Source organism: Clinocottus analis, unplaced genomic scaffold (assembly GCF_023055335.1).
Source record: "Clinocottus analis isolate CAN_PGR_092001 unplaced genomic scaffold, fCliAna1.0.p SCAF_10, whole genome shotgun sequence".
In the NCBI taxonomy this organism is placed as follows: domain Eukaryota; kingdom Metazoa; phylum Chordata; class Actinopteri; order Perciformes; family Cottidae; genus Clinocottus; species Clinocottus analis.
In genome coordinates, this window is record NW_027175821.1 from 15,865,736 (window position 1) to 15,892,804 (window position 27,069).

The following is a 27,069-nucleotide window of genomic DNA, read 5'->3' on the forward strand; positions in this document are numbered from 1 at the left end:
GTTGTATTGTTATGATAGATACATATCATATATACATGTTATAACCCTGTTATAAAACTCCAGACACGATGTATCTTCTGTTTATTCTGGCAAACACCCTTTGTTGAACAAGACCCTGCTGCCTTTTCCACTTTGGTTTCGCAAGTTGATCTTGAACTCAAAGGCTTGTCAGTGCCAAAGTATGCAGGCTGAAGCTTTCTAGAAAACCTCACTCCCTCTGGTTACATTACTGTGTCAATACCCAACATGCTCAAACTGCTAATCTCCCAGTGAATACCTTCAGCAGGACTGCGCGCTCACACTTGGGAAAGACAGAAGAGCTTTGACATGAATGACAAGACAACGTTCTCTTGTTTGAGCAGTTTTTTTTGTAGCATGATAGACAACAAATGACTTTAAAATGAAAACACATGAAGATCTGCTGTCAGACAGATAGAAAGGCTCATTACTTACATTATGGAAAGCCTATGTGTGTCCAATAAAGCAAGATATCACCCCAGTGAATGTCTCCCAAATAGGACAAATGGAACATTAAAGAATAGATAGAAAAAGTGTGAACTAAGGGGTTAGAATCATTGTATGTGGGGAAATACATCTTTTACATTATCTATAACAAGATAAGTATTAATGTTACTGCATAGAGAGTGGGATTCATTCTCCTGCCTCAGCAGTCATCATCCTGCACCATCGTAAAAAAGAACGTGCAGAAACTCGACCAGGCGTCGCTGCAGTGCTCCTCAGCCAGCTTCCTGTTACTCGGTTGACAGGATTTGACGACTCTGCGTTCCGGTTGTGGTGTAGGAGTTGGGAAAGTCTTCCTCTGAGCGTCACGGAGTCGGAAATGAGCCTCTCCAGCCGCTCTCCGGCACACGCCCGCCCTGACCAACGCGCGGCTGTCCTGGCACAAGCTCTTCTGCTTCTTCAGCGCCCTGGCGATTTGCTTCCAGTACAGTTTGGCGTTGGAGGCATACTGGGAACAGGCGGCCGGTCTGGCGACGTATTCGCAGCTGAAGCTCCTTTCCCCCTTCTTGCAGGTGACGCCGAGGATGAAGATGTCCTCGCCTGTTGCTGCCCAGGTGCACTCGGACTTGTCTCTGGTGACCATTCTGCCCTTGAGGGGCTGTGCGGGGGCAGCTTTGGATTGGCGGCCCACCTTCAGCCCCGGCTTGACCTTGTGTTGTCCTCTGTCCACCCCTCTGCCCCGACGTCCACGGCTCTTCTGGCAGCTGCTCAACATCAGCTGATGGGAAATACAAGCCAAGACCAGCAGGATGGCGACATTGGTGAGGAGAGCCATGAGAGCAGAGCGACACACCCTGCAGGCGGATAAGGACCAGGAATTAGATAATGACCTTGAATCCCTTTCATCTGCCTTCTTAAAAAGAATAATTATTATTCCCTATTAGACCTATGTTTTAAACAAAAATGACTATTTTACCTAAAAGGAAAGTTATTTTACAAAAGCATCTTCAAAGGCAAATTAAAGTGCTTCACGCTAGGATATACAAATTAATAAATACAAAATATAAAAGAAACAATATTAAAACCACATACATTGAATTTGAAAAGAGTTAAATGAATTATAAGATAAACATAAGCAATGAAATACAGCAGAATATAAAGAGGACTAAGAAGTTACAGTGCATTGAGATATATATGAAAAAAGATATTAATCTTGAAAGGAATTGGCAAAAAATCAAGTTTTAGTTTAAAAGACAGCCGTGCATGAAACAAGCAGAGTAAAGGTTGACATAAACATAGCGATGGATTATAAAGTAAAGATAGTTATAATCCTAAATTGATAGAAAAGTAATAAGTAACCAGGGATCATGAGACCGATGAAACGGAGACGACTTACCTTAGTTTAAGTTTTCAGAGTAAACTTCAGTTTTCAGTCTTGACGTGAGAGCTGAGAGTCTCCCTCACTGCACCTGCACTTACAGTATGCTGCTGCAGAATCAACCCTCCCCTTCACACACACACACACACACACACACACACACACGCACACACACACACACACACACACACACACACACACACGCACTAGTCCTCCTCAGTGTTTCGTGCACATTCTCAACTATTTTCTCTCTGTTTTAGTTTGTAGCCAGAACTGCTTTTATATCGAGCAAAGGGTAATTACTTAAAACATGAAGAAAAAAAAAAAAAAAGGAAACTTGGGTATACCAGATTTACGGGACTTTATCGAGACTAAATTTAATCTGTTTTGGTAGATACTGCGACCGGCTTCATGAAGTCCCACCTGCTTTTATGATAACTTGAGCATTAATTTTAAACAACTTCTTACAACTCTTCGTGTTTTAAACCTTCACTGCACCATCTGCACAGTGTGCCAGAGATAAAATGACTGGACCTCCAGCATCTTAGAGCCAGATGTCCCTGCAGGAGGAAGTCACCGATTGAACTCGGTGGTCTGTTAAACTTAAGCAACAGTGACACCAAGAGGCCAAACGCAGAATAGCAGATAACTCCAGTGTTTGTTGATGACCATTGATGAGGATGAATAAAATACAGATTGACAGATGTTTTCAATATTGCTGCTCTTCTGCTGTCAAATAACACTTACCAAAACACATTCAACTATTTTGCATTATTGTTGTACTTTCATCGAGACAGAGAAATAAAATGAAGCTTAAAGACACAAAATAATTAAGGAATAATGTTCATTTATTTAATAAAATCATTTAAAAAGTCATTGTATAATTAATATAATACAGTAATATCAAGTGACGCAAGTAGATTATATACAAGTAAACAAATATAATCAAAAATAAATGACCAGTGAGTTATCTGTGTACTTTCCCAATGGCCATTTATTTCCGAACAGGTTTGTGCAGCAGCAAAAACATTCTCACGAGTGAAAGTAGTGTTTGTACCATTTGCTACATGTTTTATAGCCTGCTATGTGAGCCATTTAGTTTGCTCTTCCACAATTAAGATGGGTAGGGTTTTCCTAAGCTGTGACATTTGGAGGATGATGCACACAGTTAAACGGAGAAATCCAACTTTGTTCGGCCTCAGCAGTACCATCCCTTCCCCTAAAGAGAGCGCTACAGTTCTTCCATCTCTTCGCCCACAGATGAACACACTGCTGGTCTGGAATTTCCCTCTTCGGGCCGCTTTAATCAGATATCAGAAATGATCATCACTGGTAAATCTGTGAATAGAGCAGAGGCAGAAATGCATATACAGTTGTAATTTATGTAAAAGACTGAATGCTGGAGGCGAGCTAGATTTAAATTTGAATTTGAAACCACAGCACTCTTGGAATAGTACTCTTGGAATAGTCCTAAAACAACATATTAAAGCTGCGTGTTAATAAAGAGGCCCGGTTCTGTGGCTCACCTCCCGCCTTATTGCCGAACCAAACCGATGACGTAAGAGCAGATGCCCTGAAGTGACCTCCAGCAGTACCGCTGAGCCGTCCTCTTGGCGTTGCTCACCACGGGGCTTGTCGCTGGTGGCGGCGGGCTGGCACTCGGTGTGGGCGTCGCACGTGTCGGGACTCGAATGCTCTGACTCGCAGAACCAGGCCTCGTGGGCGCGGGCCGAGGGGGCTGAGGTCTGCTGGGCTGTGCGGCCGGTCTCGTCCTCGCTGAGGCCTCTGGCCTCGACCGGGAGAAGGAAGCGGACGAGAAGACCATTTGGGACTCTTCGGTCGCCTTCCTGCACATGTGAGGTTTGATCTGCCTCGGCGCCAGGCAGGCGTTGTGGAGCTTTCTGAGGCCCCACATCATCTGGACGAAGTAGTGGCGAGGGTTTTTGTTGTAGGGGCTGCAGGTGTAAGGCCTGCCCACGTATTCGCACCAGTAGGAGCGCTTGCTGCTCCGGCACGCCAGCCTCAGCCTGGTGAACTCCCCTTGACCGGTGATGGACATGGTGCACGAGTCCTTGGCCTGAGTTTTGAATGTGATAGGATCGTCCCAGATGTTTGGTCTCCTCTCGCTCTGAGCCTCGGCTGACCAAAGGCAGCAGGCGAGCAGAAGCACCAGAGCGCTGTCCGGGGTCCACATGGTGTCGGGTGGAGGCTGAGTGTCGGAGGAGGAGAGTGGGACTGCTCAGGCTGAGGGTAACGCCTGCTATTTATTGTCTGAGCGGACAAAGGAGGAATTCAAACTTCCTTCGGGGGGGAGGAGAGCAGCAACTACATCATTTATGGCTGTCTGGAGAAAGCAAGGGCCACACGAGATGTTTACAGTGATGCTCGTGTTCATTCAGTTGTTATGCAATGAGCTGTCACACACAAATGCCAATTGCATCTTCTTGAAGATTTCCGTGCAATTTCGGTCGCCAGAGGCCTTTTTTTTGCAATCATGCGAACATATTTTTTTTTGAATAATTATCCTGTGTCTGTTGAATCTCAATTAAAGAGAAACATGGCATGTCTGGGAATACGCTCGTGTAAAGGAGCCTTCTGAGGCCCTCAAGTTCTCGCTTGTTTTTAAAAGGCAGTTGCAGCTCACTACCATGCAGTGCAGCCTGTCATTTCCCTCCCAAATATAAACACAATCAGACTGCACAACCACAAAGAAACGTGAGGAGGAGTCACTCACACGTGGCAGACCGAGCTTAAGTCTTCGTGCCAATTAGGAAGGAACAAGGAATCTCTGTAGTAGTCGAAGTGAGTTAGCATGTTTGCAGGGTACGTCTGTAAGTGGTGTAATTTTCAAGAGAAAAAGGGCCCCATTGTGATTAATGAGGGACCTGTAGTCAAAACATCCGGAAGAGATTTAGCTTCACTATTTCCAGTGGAAAGAACTGGTATATACGATGCATTTAAACACAAATGTTGAATGTCTCTAAGCCCTGTTTTCTAAAGATAATTTGTGGAATGTACTCAACAGTTTTATAACAGTGGTGGTAGAAGAAGGTAAAAATACTTCTTGACAAGGAAGACGCATGCATTCATGATTTCACTTAAAAGGAAAAGTTACAGTACTTGTGCAGCATTTTAATGGTGGAGGGGGGTACATTTGAACTACTGTGTATATTGTTGGATAGTTTAATCGAAACAACACAGGATCATATTTTATAAATTGATCATATGTTTTGTTTGTATTAAAAGAAGTATACGATCACATTGAAATACTCCAGTGAAGCGAAAGTCCCTCAAATTTGTATATAAGTAAAGCATTTGAGTAAATGTACTCAGTTACTTTCCACCCTTGTCCAGTATTGGCTTCATGCTCATTCCAGCAGTAATGTTATCACAACTTGGGGCTGATCATTTTGATGTGAAATTCTCAAGCTACTGCAAAACCAGCAGTGTTTCTTATTAAAGTCTCTCCTCCACCACCCGCTGAGTGTTCCCCTGAGACTGCAGCATATTCAGCAGCACACTTTGTCTGATAACTCTGTGTAAATGCAGAGTATGCCGTCCGATGGTGTGCATGATATTCAGTTCAATACAGCTTTATTCATCTTATTAGCATGCAGGGAAGTTTTCTGTGGCAGCTCCTAACACTGGGCATAAAGTATGTAAGGTTTTCTTTGCTGGAGAATTTTCCTCCTGACAGTAAGCTGTATAGGCATTTTAACTGCAGGATACCTTTCTCCATGCATATAGCATCGTAGCTCCTGCTGACAGAGTTAATGTATAGCTCAACCCTCATGGATCATGTATTGTACATCTTGTGCAGGTACTCAGAAATAGCCATTCAGGCGTGGGTTGAATTTGATTTTTTTTTATGAACCACTGCTTCTGTTTTTGATGTTTTTTTCTTTTTGTTCTCATTTGTCTTTTATACAAACCTATTTAGAAGCAGGAAGGAGCCGGCGTGCGGTTTAGCTGGTGGTGTTTATTCACATACTGTTTGATGCCCAAGAAAACCTCAGAGCAAAGCTTATGGAAGAAGATAATCATCTCCTCTTGAAAATAGCTGACCAATAACGCAACCAGTGGGCTCTGGCCAGCAGTAGCAGCACCACATAGGAATGTGCAGTCTTGTGTTAAAGACTTAAAATACACTATAAGCAAAACGTGTCATGTTCCCCGAATGTGGCAAAGTACATTTACTCAATTACTGTACAATTTTAAGATACTTGTACTTTATATTTCTACCCTTACACTTCAGGGGTTAAATATAGTACTTTTTATATACATTAATATGATAATGTACTTTCCTTACTCAGATAAATGTTGCAAAATATATCAAGTACATTATTTGATCATTATATCAATAACTATATTGATTTCCTACGGGAAGTTCACATGCTACCCACCAACGCTAGATTGAAAGTAGCTCCACATCTACTAGCGGCAATATTAAAGTGATGTAGTCATCAAAGTATCAATAATCATAACTCCATTAAATAAGAGGCATTCATCTGAATGGGACTGTCCTGTAAAATGATTACTTCAGTAATTTAGGTATGTTTTGAAGCCTATGTACTTTTACTTTGGTAATATTTTAAAATGCATGACCTTTTTGTATTTTTACACAGTTGTATTGCTTTAAGTAAGTTCTTATTCCACCACTGTATGAAACATGTCTTTTGTTTTTAATAAAACCCGTGAATCATGTAATCATTGTCAGTAGCTTTTCTCTATCTTAATATATACAGCTTTAAATATATGCGGTATGATTGCCCATTCTTGCTAAATGCAAGTGTTATGCTGTTCATTCATTTTTTTGTTGCTCTTCCCACAAAAATAAATCCCTCAAATTTAAAAGCATTTCAACCAAAAGTGTACTAAAATAAAAAACAAACCAAAATGAATTGAATTTCAAAGTTTATTCACAATTTATACACTCTTTTTGCCGCCACATAGGACGTCCCTATGGCTCCATCGGTGCCCAACTTCGAGCATCGCAGGTCAAACCAGTCGCTAATGTGTCTGTCCTGAAGGTCCGGAGACACACTATCTATTGTAAGCACTTAAAAAGTAAAATCAGACCGTTTTTCTTGCAAGATGGGTCACATCCAGCTGCTAGCAGACAACAATGATAGTCCTGTATAGTACACTGATCCTTAAAAAATGTCCATCTTAACAAGAAAAAGTCAATACAAGCTGTCAGCTAATCTTATGCTAACTAAAGCCTTTTTAAATTAGCGCCATGTTAAACTTTATCAAGATCGCAATAGACAGAATACTGCTACTACATAAATCATAGTATACTGTGTATAATATACTACTACATATACTGTAGTAGTTCTTTTGCAGTACTCTTTCATGTACAAGTATATATGACCTACTGGCTAACTTTAGCTGCAAGCTAACAAGCCTAGATCTTTGTTTGGCCAAAACCTTCAGCTGAAATGATTAAATGGTTAAAATAACCTTTTAATTCATGAAATGAGTTTGCCATTGTGATGTTAGTCAAATGAAAATGAATAAAATGAAAATGAGATTCAGTATATTACATGTTTTCTTTGCTAATTCATTGGTTTTGAAGAGGCACAACCTTGATGCTAACGGTGTGGGATCAAAAAGCTACTTTGAATTCGTGTTAGCTTTTTCTAAAATAATCTGTGAAAATAGAGTGAAAAAGTACATTTCAATGTACTTTACATTTATATTAATTTATTGACAATTTTAGTACTGTAAAGTTACATATGGTACTGCAAGATATGATAGCTTATTCAAAGACAATTCGCTATATACAACTTTCAACGTCAAGATGGACATTTTCCACAATGCATCGACATCATCCACCGTGTAAACCATTAAGCATTCTACTGGTTTTCTACTTTTTGAATTGTCCCATAAATGGATTGTCTAAATCTAACCTGTAAACATGGAGGCGAAGGGGGTGGGACGACTAGATTGGCTTGCCCATTGCGTTAGTAATGAAGAGTTCAGCATATTTCTCAGCTAACATCATCAAGCTATACAAAATAAAAGATAGAGCTCTTGAATACATTCACTTGTTCCGTGTAGTTTGTTTGAAAATGTATCCATAGCTACTGTGGGGTTTTTAAAAAGCAGAAACAAAATAAGCACTTCACTGATAGACCACTAAAGACCTGAGACCTACAGTTAAAAAAAAAAATTTGGCTTGAGAAAGTATTTCTCCACTTTAAACGCATCATCACTATCTCAGTAAAAATGTCACGGAAGTGAACTCAACGTGACAGTTGTTTTTAGCTCGGGAACGACACTTTGTCATTGTGTGAAATATGAACTTATGCTCTAACTTTATGTAAATAAAAGGGAAAATCCACCTCAAATACTTAAATTATTGGTAAAATAGTATTTGGTGATGCATTTATTTTGATTTATTTTGTTGTGTATTGATGGTTCTCCTTCCGATTTGCTTGAAAACGGTGGTTTCGAGATAAGTATGAAGGCTTCAAAGACTATCAAAGAGAGATTAACAAGTAAAAACATATTTCCATAGTTCTATATAAATACAATATTGTGTTTGTCCAACTTTTAAGCTGTCAGTTGACATTAACCAATCAAATGACTCAATCGAAGATGGGAACATCACTCTTTGGTTAAACTTCTTACCAGCCATTGACATACGGAGCTTGTGAGGAGAAGCTTTACCTATAAATTGCTTAATTTTAAAGGATTCCTCGACAAAAAAAACATAAACATAGTCATGTTTACATCGTCAAGAATAGGCCAGGAAGCAGCAACAAGTCGCTTTGATGGTAAATGTTCCAACACTTTCTTTCTTTAAAAAAAAAATGTTAGGATTGTTTTAATTACATTCTGGGAAACATAAGAAACAACGTTAAGGGAAAATACTAAAAACTTGAATAAACAAAGATGTTTTGGAGGGTAAAGAGTACAAACACTGTACCACAAAATACTTGCTGATTTCTGACATTGCATCACGAGTGGATTTTCCCTTTTAAGGAAGATCTGTCAAAAACAAAAACTGCATCAAACAAACTTCTGAAAGGCAACCAGTCATTTGCAATCCGTTCAAAAACCATCAAAGACATCTGAATGTTCTGTAATAGTGTAAACATATATATTGTTTTTAAAAGTCATGCTAAATTTCTTCATTCTAATCATAAAAATCTAGCGGGGACACACCAGTTTCTGTATTTTTACCACTTTGTTCAAATCATCCAGCCGTTTAAAAACATGTTCAGACCCACCGACTCACACGTGGTGCAGTTACAACGGACATGCCACCCGGAAACAAACAGCACTTCTTCTTAACCCCTTAAATGTCACGTTAACGTGCACCTGTTCTTACAGATGTATGTATATCGGACTTTCCACTTTCTCGCATTAGCGGGTGTCGAATGCGACGCATCCATTCTAAGTGCAGGTGAAAAAGTTCCCTCTGGCAGCTCACTATGACCTTTGGGTGACCTTTCAGCCACCGTCTTCTATAAAGCACTAACATGAACATTTATATATGAACAGGCATCACAGTTTTTGTCACGTCCTCTCGCTGAATGTGTTTTTCAGCTCGGTTTTGTGTCTGAACAAATGTAAACGCAGACACAGCAGTCCTTTGAAAAAAATAAGAAAACAGCTGCAGAACAAGCCTGGCTCAGATTGATGCTGAGGGAGAAGAGTCTCATGTCCTGCAGGCGGAGCTCCTTGGATGGGGAGCAGGTGTAACTGTCCGGTTTGAGGATGTTGAGTTGAGCTACAGATACAAAAAAAACTACACAAAAAACACCCAACGGGATTTGTGTGTTCCTCTTCTGCTGCAAAGAAACCAGCTTTTATTGAGCTTCTTCTGGTCCGAGGGGCTCGTGACACAAACAGCTTGGAAACAGATGAAAAAGGTCATGATTAGTAAACAATAACTGTACTGAATGTGTCAGGACATTACTCCACTTTTATAACAGCTTTACAAGATCTCTCTTGCAATAGTTTACTGTCAGGAAACTACACAACCTGCACTAATCCATCCTCACATTGAGTCGTGAAGTTAAATAAATAACAATAAAATGTGAACAAACTTTAGTTTTTCTAACACCTCCGGCTCATTTTCATGATTTCATTGATTTATCAATCTGTAGATAATTAATTATCTAGCCAATGTCTTTAAGGAAAATCCCACTCATTCTTCCTTTACCCATGATTCTGAGTCATTTTATTCATGGACGCAGGAAACTTATTTGTATTCTTATTCTTAACTGTTTCATTGATCGCAAGAGACTCAATGCCTTTAATCTAAAATGTAAGAAGGCAAACTTACTTATTATGGTGCGTTTCAGTTCCAGTTTTGGAGGGCACTGGGAAGGCAAATATTGGAGAAAAATGTATTAGATTCATAAATTATTAAGGGTATAATTCATGTATTGCCTTTTTTCTGTTCTCTTGAATGGCCCGGGAGAATAATGCAGCTCTGGCTGAGTTGTGAAGTAAAAGACACACGAGTCTCTCATGAAACTCTCTGGAGTGTTTTCAAAGACTGCATGGGGCTTTTTGCTACTTGAAAAGTATATATTATATAGTAATCACACTAGTTATAGTAGTCCAAGACAACATGCTTTCTTCTCTGAATAATGCATTCCCCTCCAGATATTAAAAGCTATATTCCAAAATGCCGTACATCTTATGTGATATTCAGGATATGAACTCCAGCCAACCTGTTTTGTAACAGAGGCAGTTTTTAGAAGCAAATGATGTTGTTCTCAATAAGCGTCACACAAAGCAGATTAGCACATTCAGCTTCTCTCCTCTACGGCACACTGACTAAGCAAGTCACAAGTAGTCCGACATAAATACCATGAAGACATTTATGGTTCGTTAGGGATTCCAGATTTAGCGTTTCTCACCATGATGGTTTTCCTGCAAAGTCACTGTGAGCAGAAAAGCACTAAAACCAGCTGTAAAGAAGTGTTAAAGAGTTTGGTTAGAGGTGCAGGTTTAGAAAAGACGAATAACGTGGACAGAGATGGAGGGCGTGTTGACGGCGGACAAACAGCAGGACGAGATGGCAGCTGTGCAGAAGAGAGATGGAGGATTGGAAGGAAGGCGTTAAATGAAGTCACAGAGACAGAGGTCGGTTTTTCGGTACCTTTCAGGAGCCAGAACAAGAGCCGGCTCGCTGTCACCAGTCGATGTGCCTCGGAGGAGCCGAGGCCCGCGGGAACCTGTTCATAGTGTCATATGTAGGGACGCTACCGGCACGGGAACACACACACACACACACACACACACACAAGGGGAAACACTTTAACGTCACAATTCAACCATCACCATTTTGTGAAAACCGTCTTTTACTTTGCAAAGAAAAACAGGACGAGCGGTTCACGATGAAGAGAGCAGAACAGCTTCATCAACATCCTGCCAAGAGAGATACACTGTACGCTCACTTAAAGGGGCGAAAAAGCACAAGATAATCATATTAGTTGGGGGATATTTCAGAGATTTATCTCAAAATTGATTTCAAACACTCCTGTTTTGTAATTATGACTTCATTGCTCGTGTCACTTACAGGTTAACGTGGTTTTAAAAGAAACTGGAGGGGGAAGTGTCAGTGTTTCAGTCATCTGTTGATAAATGATAAATAATATGTAATATAGGACTCATTGCCCCTTTAAAAGCATACTGCAATTTTGAAAACGGATTTTCTTGTTAACTTGTTTCAATTTCTCGAAAAATATAAAAGTCAAGAGGTCGACATTTATATTTTATTTCTTTGAAAATGTTCTCTTTGACAAGTAAAGACGCCAAAATCGTAATTAGCTTTTTTTGCTTGTCTGATCTAAACTGTTTTGCTCTCTTCTCATCTCTTCTGTTGCAGAAGGTCGTCTGCCCAAACGCATCCTCGTCCAAATGCAACTTAAACATACATGACATGCAGTTAGACGTCTCGTTAGATTAGGAAGGAAATCAAAGTAGCGTCATTCGCTGCATCACACCAAAGCTTTGCATGCTTGCCTCTCTCTGAACAAAATGATCAGGTGTACATTCGGCGGACTTTGGCTGACTCTAAATGAGAAGAAACAGGATGATTTTTCATTGACGTGGACGTCCCAGTGCACACACACAGAACATGCAGTAGTTTAGTGAAACAACAGATCCCCAAAACACACACACAGCAGAACATCTGACAAGAAGACAGATACAAGTAATGGTAGCAAAAATAGACGGACTGACTCGGAGTGAGAGAAGAGTTTACAATAGTAAATCACACCAATCTCACTTCTGTGTGTTAAAGGATCAGTGTGTGGGATACAGTGGCATCTAGTGGTGGTGTTGCAGATTGCAACCAACTGAATGCCACTCTGTTCACCCCTCTTTTCCAAGTGGTTTTGGAGAACTACGGTGGCCCTGAGGTAACATACAAATGTGAAAGGCTCTCTCTCTAAAGCCAGTTGTTTGTTACAGGCAACTGCAGAACGATGAGGGACTGTTGACGATGTAAAGGGCCCATGCTAAGGTAACAGAAGTAGCGTTCTTAGTAAGTAAACCTAAAACCATGCCTACTTTGGAAGTTTATTTCATGTAACAAGGGGAAACTGAGTCCATAACTGATGCCAAATAGATCGTCATCACGTGATGTGTAGGGCCATCGATATTTGAAGGCAGCAAATATGCACATATTACTATTATAATATGTGCATATAACTATTCACTGAAATTTCTTGACCAATCTGATCAATACTTTGTGACTTGAAAAACACAATCTGCCATATCCAATATCTCAAAATATAAGCTACCATTACTTTGCAGCTTTCTCGTTATTGTTCAGCTGGCTGGCCTCCATATAGTGTGTTTGTGTGTGTGTGTGTGTGTGTGTGTGTGTGTGTGTGTGTGTGTGTTTGTGTGGGTCCGGGTGTAATGAATCAACTCCTTCAAAGGCATGCACTGTTCAGCAACGTCATTTTGCGAGAGAAAAAGCCCACGTCCCCAGACATGCCTCCACCTCCCATAACATGCAGTAACAGGATTATATAGACATAACTTTACCTTGTCATCATAGGATTTGGGATACCTTGTGGGCTCTCACTATGATAACCATTATTACCAATTTCCATACTGAAAACAAAATATTGTATACAAACAAGGGGATGAAAAATGTCACGTGGGAGACATGCCGATCAGTTTTCGAGTGAAAATGCGTTCGTTTTGAGTAGTCACACTTTTCAAGAATGTTAAAAGAGATTTTTTTTTCTTTTTTTGTATAAACCATAGTGTTTTATTCACACTATAACTTCCAAAAAACAGGTGTACTTGTAAGGTAATGATTGCAAGAGCCCTTCATGAAAGGTAAGGGACACTTTTCAAAGGTAGCACACCACAAGAAGCCACAGCATTCACCCATAAGAGCAATTCCAAGCTTAAAAACGTAAACCAGCACCAATAATTTAGTAAACAAGTCTATGTACAAGATCCAGAGAAGAGCACAGAGTGATAGTGAAGTGAAAAGGAGAGCGGGATGGATTAAATGTCTTACGTTTTCATGGGAATTGTCTCAATGCTATAAAGATACACACAAAAAACAAAACAAAAAACCAACATAATAATGTTATTGAAAATGTTCAGCGATAGAAATGCACCATAAAGTTGTAACCCAGCACAGATCACATGACGAGAGACGCCACTGATGGAGACATTACGCTGTATTTGTGTAAAGCCGGGATTTTGTAAATAGACGAAAGAGTCATGAATGGAGAAATATAAATTGACAAATGCGTCAATGTTTCTTTGTAAAGTGCCAAAGTGCTTGACAGAGAGGAATGTAAGAAACAATAAAGATATGGAAGATGGAAATAGTAGAAATGGTTATCACAAAGTAAAATGCCAAGTCCCAGAAACAGAGGAACTACAAGAAAGAGAAGAGGAAGGATAGAAACAACAAATTAACAATAAACCAGAGATAACGTAACAAAAAACACCTTACAAATGGTTATTTAAGTTGTATTTAATCTGAAAGTAAGATGTTTTTTATTCAAATTAAAAAAAACCCTCATAATTATCAAAACATATTCAAACGAAGTAGGTGTGAGGAGGCATATTAGCAATCTACAATCTGAAAATAAAAAATCAACTTTAAGATTTGCAGCCTAACTAGATATTACTTCAGAAAGAGGGCAGAAAATAAGAAGCTGTAGAGAAAAGAAGAAGTCCTGCAACCATCAACAGCGTAAAAAACATCTATTGTAATGACTACCGACTGTAATTATATCTTGTTGTACAAAGTATATGTTATAATACATGTCGTAGAATAACAAGTACTCACTCGTCGTAAACATCCTCTGTGTCCATCCTGCGGTAGAACTTGGCCAGTTTCACTGCGAGGATGATGCTGGGGAGCAGGAAGAGCGTGCTGCAGCCCAGGCCCATCCAGAAGGTGTTCTGAGGAGGAAAACAACACGTGAAGCTGCAATGACGAGTCCATTCATTGATTTGGCAATCAAATGAATATTGATGAACATTGATGCAAGTATTTTAATAATCCATTAAACACGGAATTAATTCCTGCAGCAAATATGCCAAATATTCCTTATATCCTGGTGATTAATTGTGAGGATTCAGTGCTTTTATTTGTCTTTTGTGATTATAAATGACACATTTGGGGATTTCAGACTAAACAAAACTAAAAGAAAAGAAGCACTTTTAAAAAAGATGCCACTCTTCGTCTCTATTGTCTTACATTTCATCGACCAAATCGCTAATTGATTAATGTTGAAAATAATGTAAGCTGCAGCTTTCAGTTTATAGCTGCACTTTGTAAACTGTACGTTGAACATTGTTTATAGACATTATATTTGAAACAAAGAAAGTTCCAACTAAACTAAAACTCTCCTGACAACAAGCGTTTCTGTGGCTTCTGATCCACCACGATAAACCAATACGTTGTGTTTCTTTCTGGCCGTGGCCCACAGACGTGTACAGTCCTGTGTGACGACTTGATATTATTACCATGGAGTCGACCAAGAAACTGCAAGTAATGATCTCTGCCGTGTCCAGCATGTTGCTGAAGGGCTTGCATGGTGCGACCTCCAGAGCCAACTGCAGAGAGAGAGAGAGAGAGAGAAACCTATGTTAAATGATGTGTGCCGCTCAATAACATCGAGGCCCGATGTGTCACCATGCTGGACTTCACAGCTTGTACTTTCGGTGTTTTTGGAAAACAACAAAAACATTGTGATTGAAGTAAAAATGTTCTATTGACAGCTCTCGGATCACCAAAAATGCTCCTTTTGTTTTGAACTCCTCGAGTTAACTACAGCAGAAACCAATGAGCCACAGAGCAAATTCCTTAAAGTTATAGTGGTTGTAATTGTTATATTTGTCTTCTTTATATTTACTCAGAAACTCTTATGCAACATGCAAAGGCATTTCTTTGTCAGTACTTAACGCTTAGTGTGCTGAGCAGTCAACACGCAATCCTGTTTTGATCATTTGTTTATTCGATTAAATCCAAAGTGTCTGAAATGAGAAAACTACTGTTCTCTCCACGTCCAAAAGACTGGTCTTATCCTCCAAATGAAGTGTGTACTGACCCAGCATAGAGGTGACATGTTGCCCCCTATCTGTTCGCAGCATGTGGCAAAGTACTGCACATCACAGCGTTGAGCGCTCGCGAGCTAACAAGTGAACACTCAAACACTCACCGATGTTTTCACCCATTCTATGTATTGATGGAAGTAGCCAACAATGGTCGCTGTGTATTTTCCTGTTTCCTGTGAAGCACAATGTGAGTTACAGATCATTTTATAGACCTTTTTTTTTGTCTAACATTCTAAATGTGTCCCAGTTTACTTCCTGTTGCAGTGGCTGTGAATGACATCAGCTGACAGGAAGTGCACATGGAACGAGCTCGCGATGCAGTTCTGTTGCAAAAATCAGAATATACACAAAGCAAGCGGCCCTTGAGTTACCCGGTTGATTAAATGTGTTGCATTCTGGGAGATGAGGTACTGTGCCGCTTCAATAGCATCAAGAACTGCCAGAACTTTGTTCTGCGGAGAAGAAACGAGAGATTTAGTTTGAGCTCACATGTAACGCTGCATGTCGGATTGAGACTGAAGAGCTGCTCTACTTACGGGCAGGTCTGTGGTTGTTCTTTCCAGGAACCTCATACTCTGGTTCAACGCACTCTTTAAAAGGGAAATTAAGAGGACACATTACCGACAGAAATCCCAAAAGCTCAGGGGATGACACACTCAGGGGTCATTATACACCAGTGAAACACAAAAGGAGACCAGGCAAGAACAAAACCGACTCTTGGTTAACAATATTCTGCTTGACAGGCATGCTGAGGAATTTTGTTCCAAAATGAAATATCCACAATGCAATTATTCACCTTTTCCTTGATTTTGCCACCAATGATGGAGAGGACAGTTACCAAATAAATAACTAACATTTCTTTTCTTAAAGTGGATATTTTGTCATATTTCGGTACAAAACCCTTCATGTGTGTGACTTTTATGTACATTTAAATACAAGAACACACACACATACACACACAATGCCACCCAAAATGAGATATATTTTCTCAGATTAATATATGTCATCAGTGAGATGTCTTCCAGAATACGTATGGGGACACTAAATGCACAGGATGGACACATTTCAGCTTACCCTCGCTCTAACATATTTCTTGAAGTTGAAAGTGGAAAAAGAAAAACATAAAAAGCTTTTGTAAAAGTCTGAATCGCCAGCAGCTGCGACATCGGCTTTGACAGAGAGAATAAAACTGAATATTGAAGTTGTTCTTGACGTGTTGGATCACACGTGCCCGAGGGTCAAAAACACTCTGCTTTTGATGATATTTAATAAAACACTGAAATATGTTTTCCCCATCAAGGATTTTTTAAACAAGCACTAAGAACAAGGATAACACACCAAATACCACACCACAACCTTTCCTCTGAGCATAGATCATGGTAAAGTACATTTCACTTTAAACCTGCATTCATTGATTTGTTTCTGAGGCATTGAGGAGACGCTGACATCACATTGACATTATCTCATGAAGTTGTTCACAAGCAGTCGCTTATTTATAGATAAAGGACAAAACAAAACATTATCATTTATTTACAGTTATGTTTCTGGAACATAAGTCTAATATTTACTCCCTTTTGTCTCTGTTTTTGGTCTCCACCAACTCGAGAGGGAAGTATGTGGTGTGTGTTCACTTCTACGAGTGATTACAGAAAGTCATTTGATCCATTGTTAATATAAAATATGTATTGCCGTTCAATCTTTTTTTTTAATTCAAATATTTTGTGCAGGAAACACAGCACATTCTGGCAATAAAAAAACCTTAATCTATTGTATTATACAGTATAAATAAAAAACATGTATCAGACAGTAAGTGCGTTGACAATGTATACTTTTTTCTAATTTTGTGGTTGTTTCTGTCGTGTCCTTTCCTTCAACCGGCTTCATAATCTGAAATTTACATATTTCCCAGAATGCCTTTAAAGTAACCAACTCAGCCCAGATTAGGTGACGGTGTTCTGCATTAACGAGCAGCAAAGTTAGAACAAGGGCTGTAAATGTTCCCAGAATCCTCATCAGACACAACATGCCCTGCGGCTGCATTGCACTCTGGTCTTTTGAGGAAGTCGGTTGCTGTAAATGTACACGTAGTTATCCTGATGTCACATGAATCCACTGTATCCCAGTCCGAAAAACTAATGGATTCAAAGCACATACGTTGGGGTTTTTACGTAGTTTCAAGTGAATGAATATTGAATGAATATGGGCTTTACCATGGCCTGCTCCATGGAGATGATCTGCTGCCTGTGGATCTGACGCAGAGTGCCGGCGTGGCCTTTCAGAGCGGTCTGCAGGGCGCCTCTGGGCTGAAACGCACACGGGCAGAGAAACAGACAACATTTTGTTGAAATATCTTTGATAAAAAGCGCTGAAGGCAATATTCAGCCCGTAAACTACAACACAAGACATGTCAGGGAAGTTAATGTTTCGTTTCCTGTGCTGCAAATAATAATCGATGTTTGCATTTCTCCAGTGTGTCACCGTGTAGAGGTGAATAAGTGTGTCGGTCTCTGTGTCGGCAGAGCTGTTGTGTTTTGGACTGCAACCCCGAGCTGGGAGACTAAAGACGACCCAATGTTCCCCCGTGGCATCGTTTTAAATACATCTAATGATGTGTCTGTGGAACGGGACACGGGGGCGGATGTTTGTAGATCAGCCGGAGCGACAGCGAGGAGTTCTCACCATGAGGTCTGTCTGGGCCTCCAGCTCCCTGGCGAATGAGAGCAGGTCCATCACGGTGACGCCTTTGTTGACCTGAAGATAAGACGGGTTCAAAGAGAAAAAAATGAATCATGTAAACATTCTTCTCGAGGTAATTTTGAGGGCAAAGCACTCAGGTTAAGTGTCATTTTGTTGCAATGACTATCATCCATAATTACTAGCTACATAATTAGAAAGCGGTTTCTTTTTATTATGTTGTTTATTATATTGCTTTAACATACAAAAAAGAGATCCCGCTGCATCTTGGAGACACTACTAAGTTAAAGAAAAATAAAAACAGATCAAGAGGGCAGTATTACAACTGAAAACCACTTTGCATATTCCTCCAGCATTGGAAAGACTTCAACGACTTTACTTTAATAAAGAAGAGATATTTATTATCTAAGTAGATAGAGGTAACTTCTTCAATGCTGAGAATCCTCATTCAAAGTGAATATCGTGGTTAGAAACCTGCATCACTGTTTGGTTGCCTCCTGTGATGTATTTTTTACCATTCAAACTACTATCTAACATTTCTGGGGCCTAAATCCTCTCATCCTCAGAGTTGTTTATCCAGACAGGTGGTGGGTGCACCTGAATAGTCTTTCTATCTGAGGAAATAAATCTCAGTGAACCTGACAGGTAGTGTTGGCGGAGACAAGGAATGCCATGTCCCGACTTGTTCCCGCTCTCTCTTTGCTTTGGCAGGAGTACGTCTGTGTACTCGGCCTCAGTGATCCTCAACAGATCGCGGTGCACTGCGTCACGTCGCAGCGCCTGTTAGGTAAAGTATGGCCGCCTGCTGTATGTTCACTGACAGCCGAGTGTACATGTGTAATACAATAATATTAGCATATGCATAGAACACTCTTATCAATGTTTACACTAATCTTTAATACGTGGACGGATGTCTGGAGAGAGCTTACACTAACACACTGATGTCATACAGCCGGTGGTGGAAGGTACATTGACTCAAGTAATGTACTTTAGTACACATTCAAGGTACTTGCACTTCAATATTACCATTTATTGCTACTTTATACTTTTACTCCAGGGCAATTCAGAGGGAAATAGTGTATTTTTTTTACATTTTTACTTTGCTAATTGGAACAACAATAGAAATCCAGCAATGTGAAATAGTAAAACACTCACAGAGGTCTTTTTTTTTTTTTTTTACATAAGGGTTACTTTTACTTTGAGATATCTACTTTTAGGTCAATTTTGCTGATAATACTTGCAGACTTTTGCTAGTAATGGCGTCACAGTGTGGTATAGTACTATATACTTATCTGAATACTTCTTCCACCACTGAGTGTCACACACATACAACAATCTAACTGGTTCATTTCACAGTAAAATATCATTGAAATTAATTTGACTGTCATTTCGTTTGTGTACACCCGCCTGTCCTTTTTTAGAATGTTGTTTCATTCATGCATATATTGAGGGTGTCTTGATTTTATACAAACAACAGAGACAAATCAACAATATGCAAAGCCAGAAAGGTTACAAATATAAGACAGTAACGTCCCAAATATAAACAAGCAGGAGATGGTTCTGTGATGGGCGTCACCTCTTCCAGGTAGTCTGCGTAGTTGATTTCAGACAGCCCCGCTTCAGAGAAGTCCAGGAGGTTCTGCTTCCCCTCGGCCTCTAACAGGATTATTCCCCTCAGGTCGATCTTGACGCTGTCCAGCTGACTCACCACATCCTTCGTAAACTGTCAACGCAGACACGCACAGCAGAAGGTTAGATGAAGCTCGCAGGTAAAACATTGCATCTTGATTGTTGATCTGAATATTAAAGCTTTGAAAAGAAGCTAAATGTTGAGTCTTGAGGGTTTCTACCTCAATGTATGCCTTTTAGGAAAGCTTGGGCATGAGTCACAGTTTAAACAGGATACAAACATTGTTAACGTAATGAAAGGGCAACAAAAAGATTCACACAGATGTGGCTTGGATGAAAGTTCACATATCCCACGAGAATGGTGTTTGTTATAATGTTGTTTGTGTGGAAAGTTTCTCCTCCTTTCTCTACTGTAAATTGTTTTCGGCTCGTTTTTATTGCATTTCTGCACACAATATTCTCCTTTAATCATTTCTTTCATTTCTATCATTTCTTAATGCCTTTTGTGTCTCATGTGAACACTTTGCATTGAGTTGTTATGAAAAACTGTCGTCCAAATAAATACATGGGAACGCAAAACTCACATTTCTCTACAAACTATTAAACCAAGAAGGAGCTAACTGTTCCCACTGGGTAACATTTCTACAATGACTCCACGTTCATGTGTCAATAACTATAATTGACTTTGTATTATTGTTTCTTAATTTTTCTAATATAGCTTCTTCTGAAAGCGATAACCATTGAGCAACTTTATGTTGATTTTCCACAGTAAGCATAGTCTATCTATCTGTCTGTCTGTCTGTCTGTCTGTCTGTCTGTCTGTCTGTCTGTCTGTCTGTCTGTCTGTCTGTCTGTCTGTCTGTCTGTCTGTCTGTCTGTCTGTCTATCTATCTATCTATCTATCTATCTATCTATCTATCTATCTTTCTATCTATCTATCTATCTGTCTATATGTCTAGGGAAACTGATAAATTTCAAAGTGACATTATTTACAAAATCTCGGCTGCTGTTGGGTAGGGAGGTTATTTATCATCATTGTCGTAAGTAAATTAGGATAATTATGATAATAATAATTTAAAAAAAGTTCGACTGTAATGTGACATCGATGATGTCACGTTTAGATTTCAAATGTAGCTCCTCCCCACACCTCACAGACGGTGTCACCGCTTCATTATAGATTTCATATATTTGCAAATAAAACAATATTGCTGACATTCTGGCGGGCGGGGTGTCACACTTTTGGAAACTTAAAACATGTGCCGGTGCTCAATGAAGACAAATGACCACTGTGCAGAAACAGATGCAGCGTCGGGCACATCAGCTGCTGGCTCAAAGGAGCCAAGGCAACCTCTGCCAACTGGCAGCAAAGTAGGAACGTCTCAGGCGGGCAAGAGTGGCTGGCTCCGGGCCAAGGAGGAAGAGAAACTTGCATCAGTGTAACGTCTCAGGCACACAGCGAGTGAGGGCTGAGGCATGTTAAAGCTATCAGCCGTCAGCACAGACTTGGTTTTGGCAGAAAATAAATCGTTAGGTAATGCTAATTAGACGCTGCAGCCAAGGATGGAAATCTCCAGACAGTGCGCCGCCTGTAGCGCATAGAGCTGCATGTCTAAATTGCATCCTCCATTCATTCTAACCCTTGTTTGAGCATTTAGTACGGTGCAGTGATTTGTTGTGTAAGAACTGCCCATGAGAGTATTTTTCACGAAGACCACTACAGGGTAGTTTCCAGTGTGAAATTAGCACACATCCCGTGAAAACAGCTTAAGTACACAGTAACTGAGAGCTTACTTTAAACACATCATTGTACTGAGAAGTATATTGTTTGTGCAATTTGCTGCACAATTTCTGCAGACAATTGGCTTAACCTTAACCGTTGCACTTAAACGATAACGCAATGACCTAGTCTAATATCTTGAATGAAGGAATAAGTTCATAGAAAGACGCTCTGATTGAGCGTCCAACCTGTGACACATTGCTACTAATGGTGTGTGGCGTTTACTGACCACTGTTGTGTTCAGGAACACAGAGATGTTGAAGACTCTGTCCAGACGCATGGCTGAGTAGATGCCTTTGTTCTCTTTGCAAGTACTGAGGGAGACACACATACAAAGAGGTGTAACAGAGGAAACAGACAAGTTCAAAGTTGCAGAGTGAAAATATTTGCTGCCATCAAGTGAAATTGACTGGAAGTACATGACGTTCCCTCATAGGGAAAAGTGTAATATTCCTCAAAAGCCCGCAATGTTTGCTAATTTGTCCCAGGCAAATGTTCCAAGATAACTTTTAGCCAGCTATATACCATGCAGACTCTCACAGTGTACACAGTATTAGCACTGCTTGCTTTTTAATGGGCAGAGCGACCTGTTGAAGCGGCGCTGCTCTATTTGGAAACATAATGAATGCATGTCTGCCACCCCTGTTACTGAGGATATGCAGCTTCTCACTGGAAGGAGATGATGAAAGCTGAGGCAACCGCCGAGAAAGAGGCTGAAGGAGAAGCGGCACAGACAGTAAAGGAAAACCATGCTAATGAGCTTCTCAAGGTCAATAGAAACCCTCTCTCTCATTTGCATCCCCATCAATGGAAATATAATATTCAGTCGCTTGATGCCTGACCCAACGCCTGTGCCAAAACAAAAATTATTCAAGTTCCACATCCTGTTATTGGATAAATGTCTTGTCCTGCTGCAAAATCCATTCAGTTTGGTGACCAAATGTAAAATGTAGAGAAGACGGATAGCAGGCGTAACGCCCGTCGCCTGAATACATAAAAAGAGAGTTTCTTTGCCTGTACAAGCTCTCCGCCGTCAGCTCCAGGTCGGAGTCGTTGTACATGTAGCCAGGGATGAAGTTCTTCCAGTCTGCGTTGACCAGATACGGGGTGTCCACAACCTGGAGGATCGGAGAGAGACAAGAGGGAAAGAGGACGTGAGATGAGGGATTCTCATGGGAAGCAAGTGGGACCATGTGGACTAATTCAGTTCAGGACCAACACGCGGACCCAAACAAAGCAGCATTGTGGCTTCACGGTTTCCTGTAGGTTTTTTTATCTAAAAGTGGGAAAAAAAAACAAAACACATTCATACTTTTTCTGTTTGCTGTTGCCTTTAATTGAACCAGATTCAAGGATATTAATCAATTTAAGCTTCTCACTACTGCATTTAATTTCTTAAACTGCACTGCAACTTTTATTCTATTTTTTGCTTCTTGACTGTCTTTAATGTTATAATCAAAGTTCTTAAATCTTGTTTTCTTATTAATTATGTTGATGCTTTTAGTGGTTTGATGAACCAGTTTGAATCGTCTTGTTGTTGAAATGTGCTATACAAGTAAACTTCCCTTGCTTTGCCTAAAGACTCATGAACTTGCCTTGAAGACTTCTTTGGTGTGAAAGGGTTCACAAAAAAGTTTCTCCATGTTGCCTCCAGCCAGGAAGATGGTGGTCACCACTCCCATCAGCACCCAGGAGAAGATGACAGTGAACCCGACGCCGCTGTGGAGAACGACGGACAGGCGCTCAGATACCAATAATGTACAGAACAATAAGCGATGGAAGTGTAGCACTAGAGGAACGGGTGGAGGTGGAGGTGATCTACAAGGAGCAGGAGCACTTTACTCCGGATCTGTACCTCAAATTAGATGTAACAAAAACACATCGCTGGGAAAAATGTTGTTCTTGATTTTTGTGTTAGGACCTTAAATCCCAAATATTATACTTTTTCATCAGAGGGAAAACTATCCTGGGTGAATGAATAAGTGACTTGATCAAGAATACCAAAATACTCTCGATAATGTGTGAGTTGTGTCATCAAATTGACCTCAAAACCTTTTCTTCTAAACCTTTTATTGCAACACCGTCTTCCATTTTAAATATGTAAACTGAGCCTCGACTCACGCCATCAGCATCGTTCCTCCCGTGTTGGAGATGCAGCCTCGCGTCGTCGGTGAGGCGTGCTTGTCGTATCCCAGCGTGCCGCACAGCAGGCCCAGGTAGTTGAAGGCCAGGACAAGGACCACCATGCAGCAAAGAGCAATGCAGCCGATCCACCTGTAGCAGGCAAAGCTAGAGTTAGCGCTTTCGCTGAAGGTGGAATCATCCTCCACCACAGCTAAACGTAAGGCATCAAGATCTCTCGTTTCTCCCCCCTCCCCCTCCCCTCCTTTACAGTTTGTAGGTTTGCAGGTTTGTTTACCTGTAGAAGTCCATCTTGTCAATTTCAGGGTAGTGGTCCTCAATCTTGGCGTGGGCGTGGCTAATGAAGATGGTGAAGTTGGACAGGGAGCTCTGCACAGGGAATACCTTGGAAAAGCTGCTGATGTTATTGCCAATGCCGTCCACCAGACCATGCACACCTGAGAGACGGATCAATCCATTAATCCATCAATCGCCTGTGTAAAGGCAACTCGCTGCACTTCACGATTTAACGACAGCAAATGTTCTACTTTTTAAGTTCGATATCATTTCTATAATCTAACTTAATATCGATTTAAACTTAATCAAACACACAAGGCAGGATGATAAAAGCGACAAATGGAGAACACACAAAGCATGCATTATTACATTTTGTTTGCTTGAAGAAGGAAGGTGTAAAATGTCACTTACTCTCCACAACACTTCTGGTCTGTTCCACCACCATATTCGGCGTGTCGTTTAAAGAGGAGTAGCCCTGCGAGAGGAAAAGGACAAAGTGTTGGGACTTGGAGTTTCTTGGTCCTTTTTTAGAGGGATCCTTTCATTTTGTATCTTATTTTTTAATGTCAATCCAACTGAAACACAAGTACACAAGGCACCAAAAGTAAAATGGGGACACAAGCACATCAAACAATTCCTATCAGATATGACACATAGATTCATGATCCCGGCTCACCGTCTGGACGATGGCACTGAGGTCCGTTCTCAACACGTCGTTCATCTTTTCCAGCTGAGCGTTCACCTTGGGCAGCTAAAATGTGAACAGACAATGGGACATTAAAATGTATATATGTATATAAACACAGGCCCTGAATCGTCTTCATAGTGGATCAACATTGCAAGTTCAGCAGCCCCGTAGTCAAAAGTGTGACGCGTGTCAGTGAACTTAAGTAAGAAGGAAGTCCCGTCTGCAGTCAGCTTTGTACCCGTGTGAAGTTGGCGCCGATCTGCAGCTGGGACAGCGACTGGCGGATGTTGCGGCACAGCTGGGCGGTGGTGGCGTCTGACTCCTCGTCGTGACAGCCCGGGTCGTTGAGGGTGCGGTTGATGCTGGTCCGGACCAGGCTCAGGTTGAAGTTGAGCTTCCCTGTTCCTTCCTGGAGGACCTCCAGACCCACGTTGACGTTCTCAAGGGCCTCCTTGGTTTCTCGCATGGCTGAATCGAGAGAGAGAGAGAGAGAGAGAGAGAGAGAGAGAGAGAGAGAGAGAGAGAGAGAGAGAGAGAGCAAAGATGAGATTGCACGTGTATTGTGTACATCATGGTGGGAAAAAAATAGCTGGAAACCATCAAAACTCTCTAATAACACAATGTTCCTTAAAAGAAAAAGTACAACAATGAAGTGAGACAATTTCCATTGTTTTCATTGTAAACGTGGTCTTTCCAAATCTAAATTAGGTCAAGTAGTTTTTATTTCAGTAGGAATATCTTACATAGTCCACTACATTTAACATCAAACAAACCTTTCTTATTAGCTAAACTATATTTTGAGGTAAAACCTTCAAGCTGTCAGGAAAGGCTTTTTTTGTCCCATGAGTCCCAGACCGCGTAGCTTTGCAGCAAAATTAATATTTTATTTAAATCTTTCAGTTTTGTTCTGAGAAGACATGTGGAATTGTTAAGTATATAAGTGCCCTCTCCTATTCGGAGCAGTAAAATAACTTGTTTGACAATGTTTCTGGGGCAAATACAAATGCATTTTCCGTTTTATCGGTCAATGACATTTGTTGGCGAGTATAAAATTGGGTTTTAATATCAACATTCACAGCAAAAGGACAGTCTGGATGACAGGAGCTCATGTTGCACAAAAGCACAGGAAGCAAAGCGTGCACTCATCGTAAAGACCAGGCCTGAGCCGAGTTCATCACACAGAGTTTCAGATCCAACCCCAGCTGTTCTCCAGCATCTGGAATTGGACCCTTGGCTTTGCTTCCTCGGTTAAAAAACGGTCGCTGTCAGTAACCAACTCTTTTCCGAGCATTTGCATGCATCACGAGTGAACATCCATTGTTAGTTAACGATCACAGAGCGTCGCCTGCAGCAGCCTTTTAAAATTAAACAGGATAAATAAAGACACTGGCATCCTTGAACATATTAAAGATGCAAGAGAGCAGGAGAGGAAATCACACCGATAAACTCTTAGTCGTACTGGAGGGAGTGAAAAGCAGCGATGGGTGCGACTGTTTTCATATTATGAATCTCCTGTATCTTTTAATATTCAGATACTTTTTTTTACATCTGATAAAACAGCATTCGTTCCGGATACTAAGACCCTCTGGCTGCTCGGCTCATTTCCAGTAGGAACAAAACAGCACATCAAAAACAAAAAATGTTTATTAACATTCATATGTGGTCAAGCATTTTACCACCTGGACTGTATATACCATGTAGTGTTACATCCATATACAGCTGCTTGAAGAAATACATGAAGAAACTCACAAAGTGGATACCGACATAGTGAAATATTCAAATCCTTGATTAACTGCTGTAATTTGTGATGAAATTGGTTAAGGTAGTATGAGTGGTCACAAAAACACACACACATGTTTACGCTCACGTCACAGTGGGGGAACACAAGTGGAGAAGAAGGAAGATGTCCAGGTGCAGCTTGATGTTACGTTGGGGTTTGGCAACATCTGGGTACCTTAAAATTGCACTAGGCAAGATTTTCCTTCATGGAGGCGGAATCGTATCTGTTTATGTTTGTAAATGGAAAACAAATGTGCCAATTAAAAACAATTAATTTGGTGACGGCACTGGCAGAAAACCATGTGTGCGTTCTCCATGTGCAGCATTTAGACACTTTGGAAAACATTTTTACCTTAAAGCTAGCCAGTGAGCACTGAGCTGATATCACTTCACATAATCTCTGTATCGTCAGTATTCGTCACACAGAGTTCAGGGGCAAACGTTGCGTAGTGCAGTTTTAATACATTCATTGGTTGTTGTTCATTTAAGACACTCAGGTCCGTCCAAGTACTCAGGGAAGATCACAAGGGAACAGATTACGGGAGCATCACCGGTGCCAAAGTTTACAAGGTCAGGGGTCAAAGGATTGAGGGACATTGTCCAGTCACTGAGTTACTGTTACCTTTGATGGCCCTCTCGATTTTCACTTCATAAAAAAGCATAAAATATAAAGGT

The 27,069-nt window shown here is 40.6% G+C and overlaps 3 protein-coding genes across 14 annotated transcripts in view; all 3 read right to left on the bottom strand.

The window, feature by feature from the left end:
* Nucleotides 1-364: 364 nt before the first annotated feature.
* LOC137796598 (fibroblast growth factor-binding protein 1-like) lies at nucleotides 365-1,943 on the bottom strand. Its single transcript, XM_068594606.1, has 2 exons — nucleotides 1,859-1,943; nucleotides 365-1,316 (listed from the first exon to the last, which is right to left on the bottom strand). Exon 2 carries the CDS (start codon nucleotides 1,295-1,297, stop codon nucleotides 665-667), a length of 633 nt encoding a protein of 210 aa, XP_068450707.1. The 5' UTR covers nucleotides 1,298-1,316; nucleotides 1,859-1,943; the 3' UTR covers nucleotides 365-664.
* Nucleotides 1,944-3,374: 1,431 nt separating this feature from the next.
* fgfbp2a (fibroblast growth factor binding protein 2a) lies at nucleotides 3,375-4,034 on the bottom strand. The gene has a single exon (XM_068591593.1). The coding sequence runs from the start codon at nucleotides 4,032-4,034 to the stop codon at nucleotides 3,375-3,377; it is 660 nt and encodes a 219-aa protein (XP_068447694.1).
* Nucleotides 4,035-6,741: 2,707 nt separating this feature from the next.
* Nucleotides 6,742-27,069, bottom strand: part of prom1a (prominin 1a) — a 65,891-nt gene continuing 45,563 nt past the window's right edge. For 2 of the 12 annotated variants that reach the window (XM_068592794.1, XM_068592871.1), the window contains 21 exons: nucleotides 24,854-25,083; nucleotides 24,604-24,678; nucleotides 24,339-24,402; nucleotides 23,929-24,088; nucleotides 23,631-23,783; nucleotides 23,105-23,228; nucleotides 22,524-22,627; nucleotides 21,739-21,823; nucleotides 19,680-19,826; nucleotides 18,089-18,160; nucleotides 17,620-17,712; nucleotides 15,946-15,999; nucleotides 15,781-15,861; nucleotides 15,514-15,582; nucleotides 14,819-14,908; nucleotides 14,136-14,251; nucleotides 13,350-13,373; nucleotides 12,863-12,931; nucleotides 10,965-11,067; nucleotides 10,140-10,176; nucleotides 6,742-9,703 (listed from right to left, as the gene is read on the bottom strand). In XM_068592794.1, the coding sequence (XP_068448895.1) occupies nucleotides 10,998-11,067; nucleotides 12,863-12,931; nucleotides 13,350-13,373; nucleotides 14,136-14,251; nucleotides 14,819-14,908; nucleotides 15,514-15,582; nucleotides 15,781-15,861; nucleotides 15,946-15,999; nucleotides 17,620-17,712; nucleotides 18,089-18,160; nucleotides 19,680-19,826; nucleotides 21,739-21,823; nucleotides 22,524-22,627; nucleotides 23,105-23,228; nucleotides 23,631-23,783; nucleotides 23,929-24,088; nucleotides 24,339-24,402; nucleotides 24,604-24,678; nucleotides 24,854-25,083 (1,880 nt within the window). In that variant the 3' untranslated portion in view covers nucleotides 6,742-9,703; nucleotides 10,140-10,176; nucleotides 10,965-10,997. Of the gene's footprint in view, nucleotides 9,704-10,139; nucleotides 10,177-10,722; nucleotides 10,774-10,964; nucleotides 13,719-13,745; nucleotides 14,002-14,135; nucleotides 14,252-14,818; nucleotides 14,909-15,513; nucleotides 15,583-15,780; nucleotides 15,862-15,945; nucleotides 16,000-16,483; nucleotides 16,502-17,619; nucleotides 17,713-18,088; nucleotides 18,161-19,679; nucleotides 19,827-21,738; nucleotides 21,824-22,523; nucleotides 22,628-23,104; nucleotides 23,229-23,630; nucleotides 23,784-23,928; nucleotides 24,089-24,338; nucleotides 24,403-24,603; nucleotides 24,679-24,853; nucleotides 25,084-27,069 lie in introns of those variants that run through there. The other 10 variants (XM_068592787.1, XM_068592779.1, XM_068592801.1 and 7 more) reach the window with 10 other exon arrangements.

Coding starts and splice junctions, on each gene's coding strand:
- LOC137796598 (XM_068594606.1), bottom strand. CDS start 1,297: ATGGCTCTCCTCACCAATGTCGCCATCCTGCTGGTCTTGGCTTGTATT.
- fgfbp2a (XM_068591593.1), bottom strand. CDS start 4,034: ATGTGGACCCCGGACAGCGCTCTGGTGCTTCTGCTCGCCTGCTGCCTT.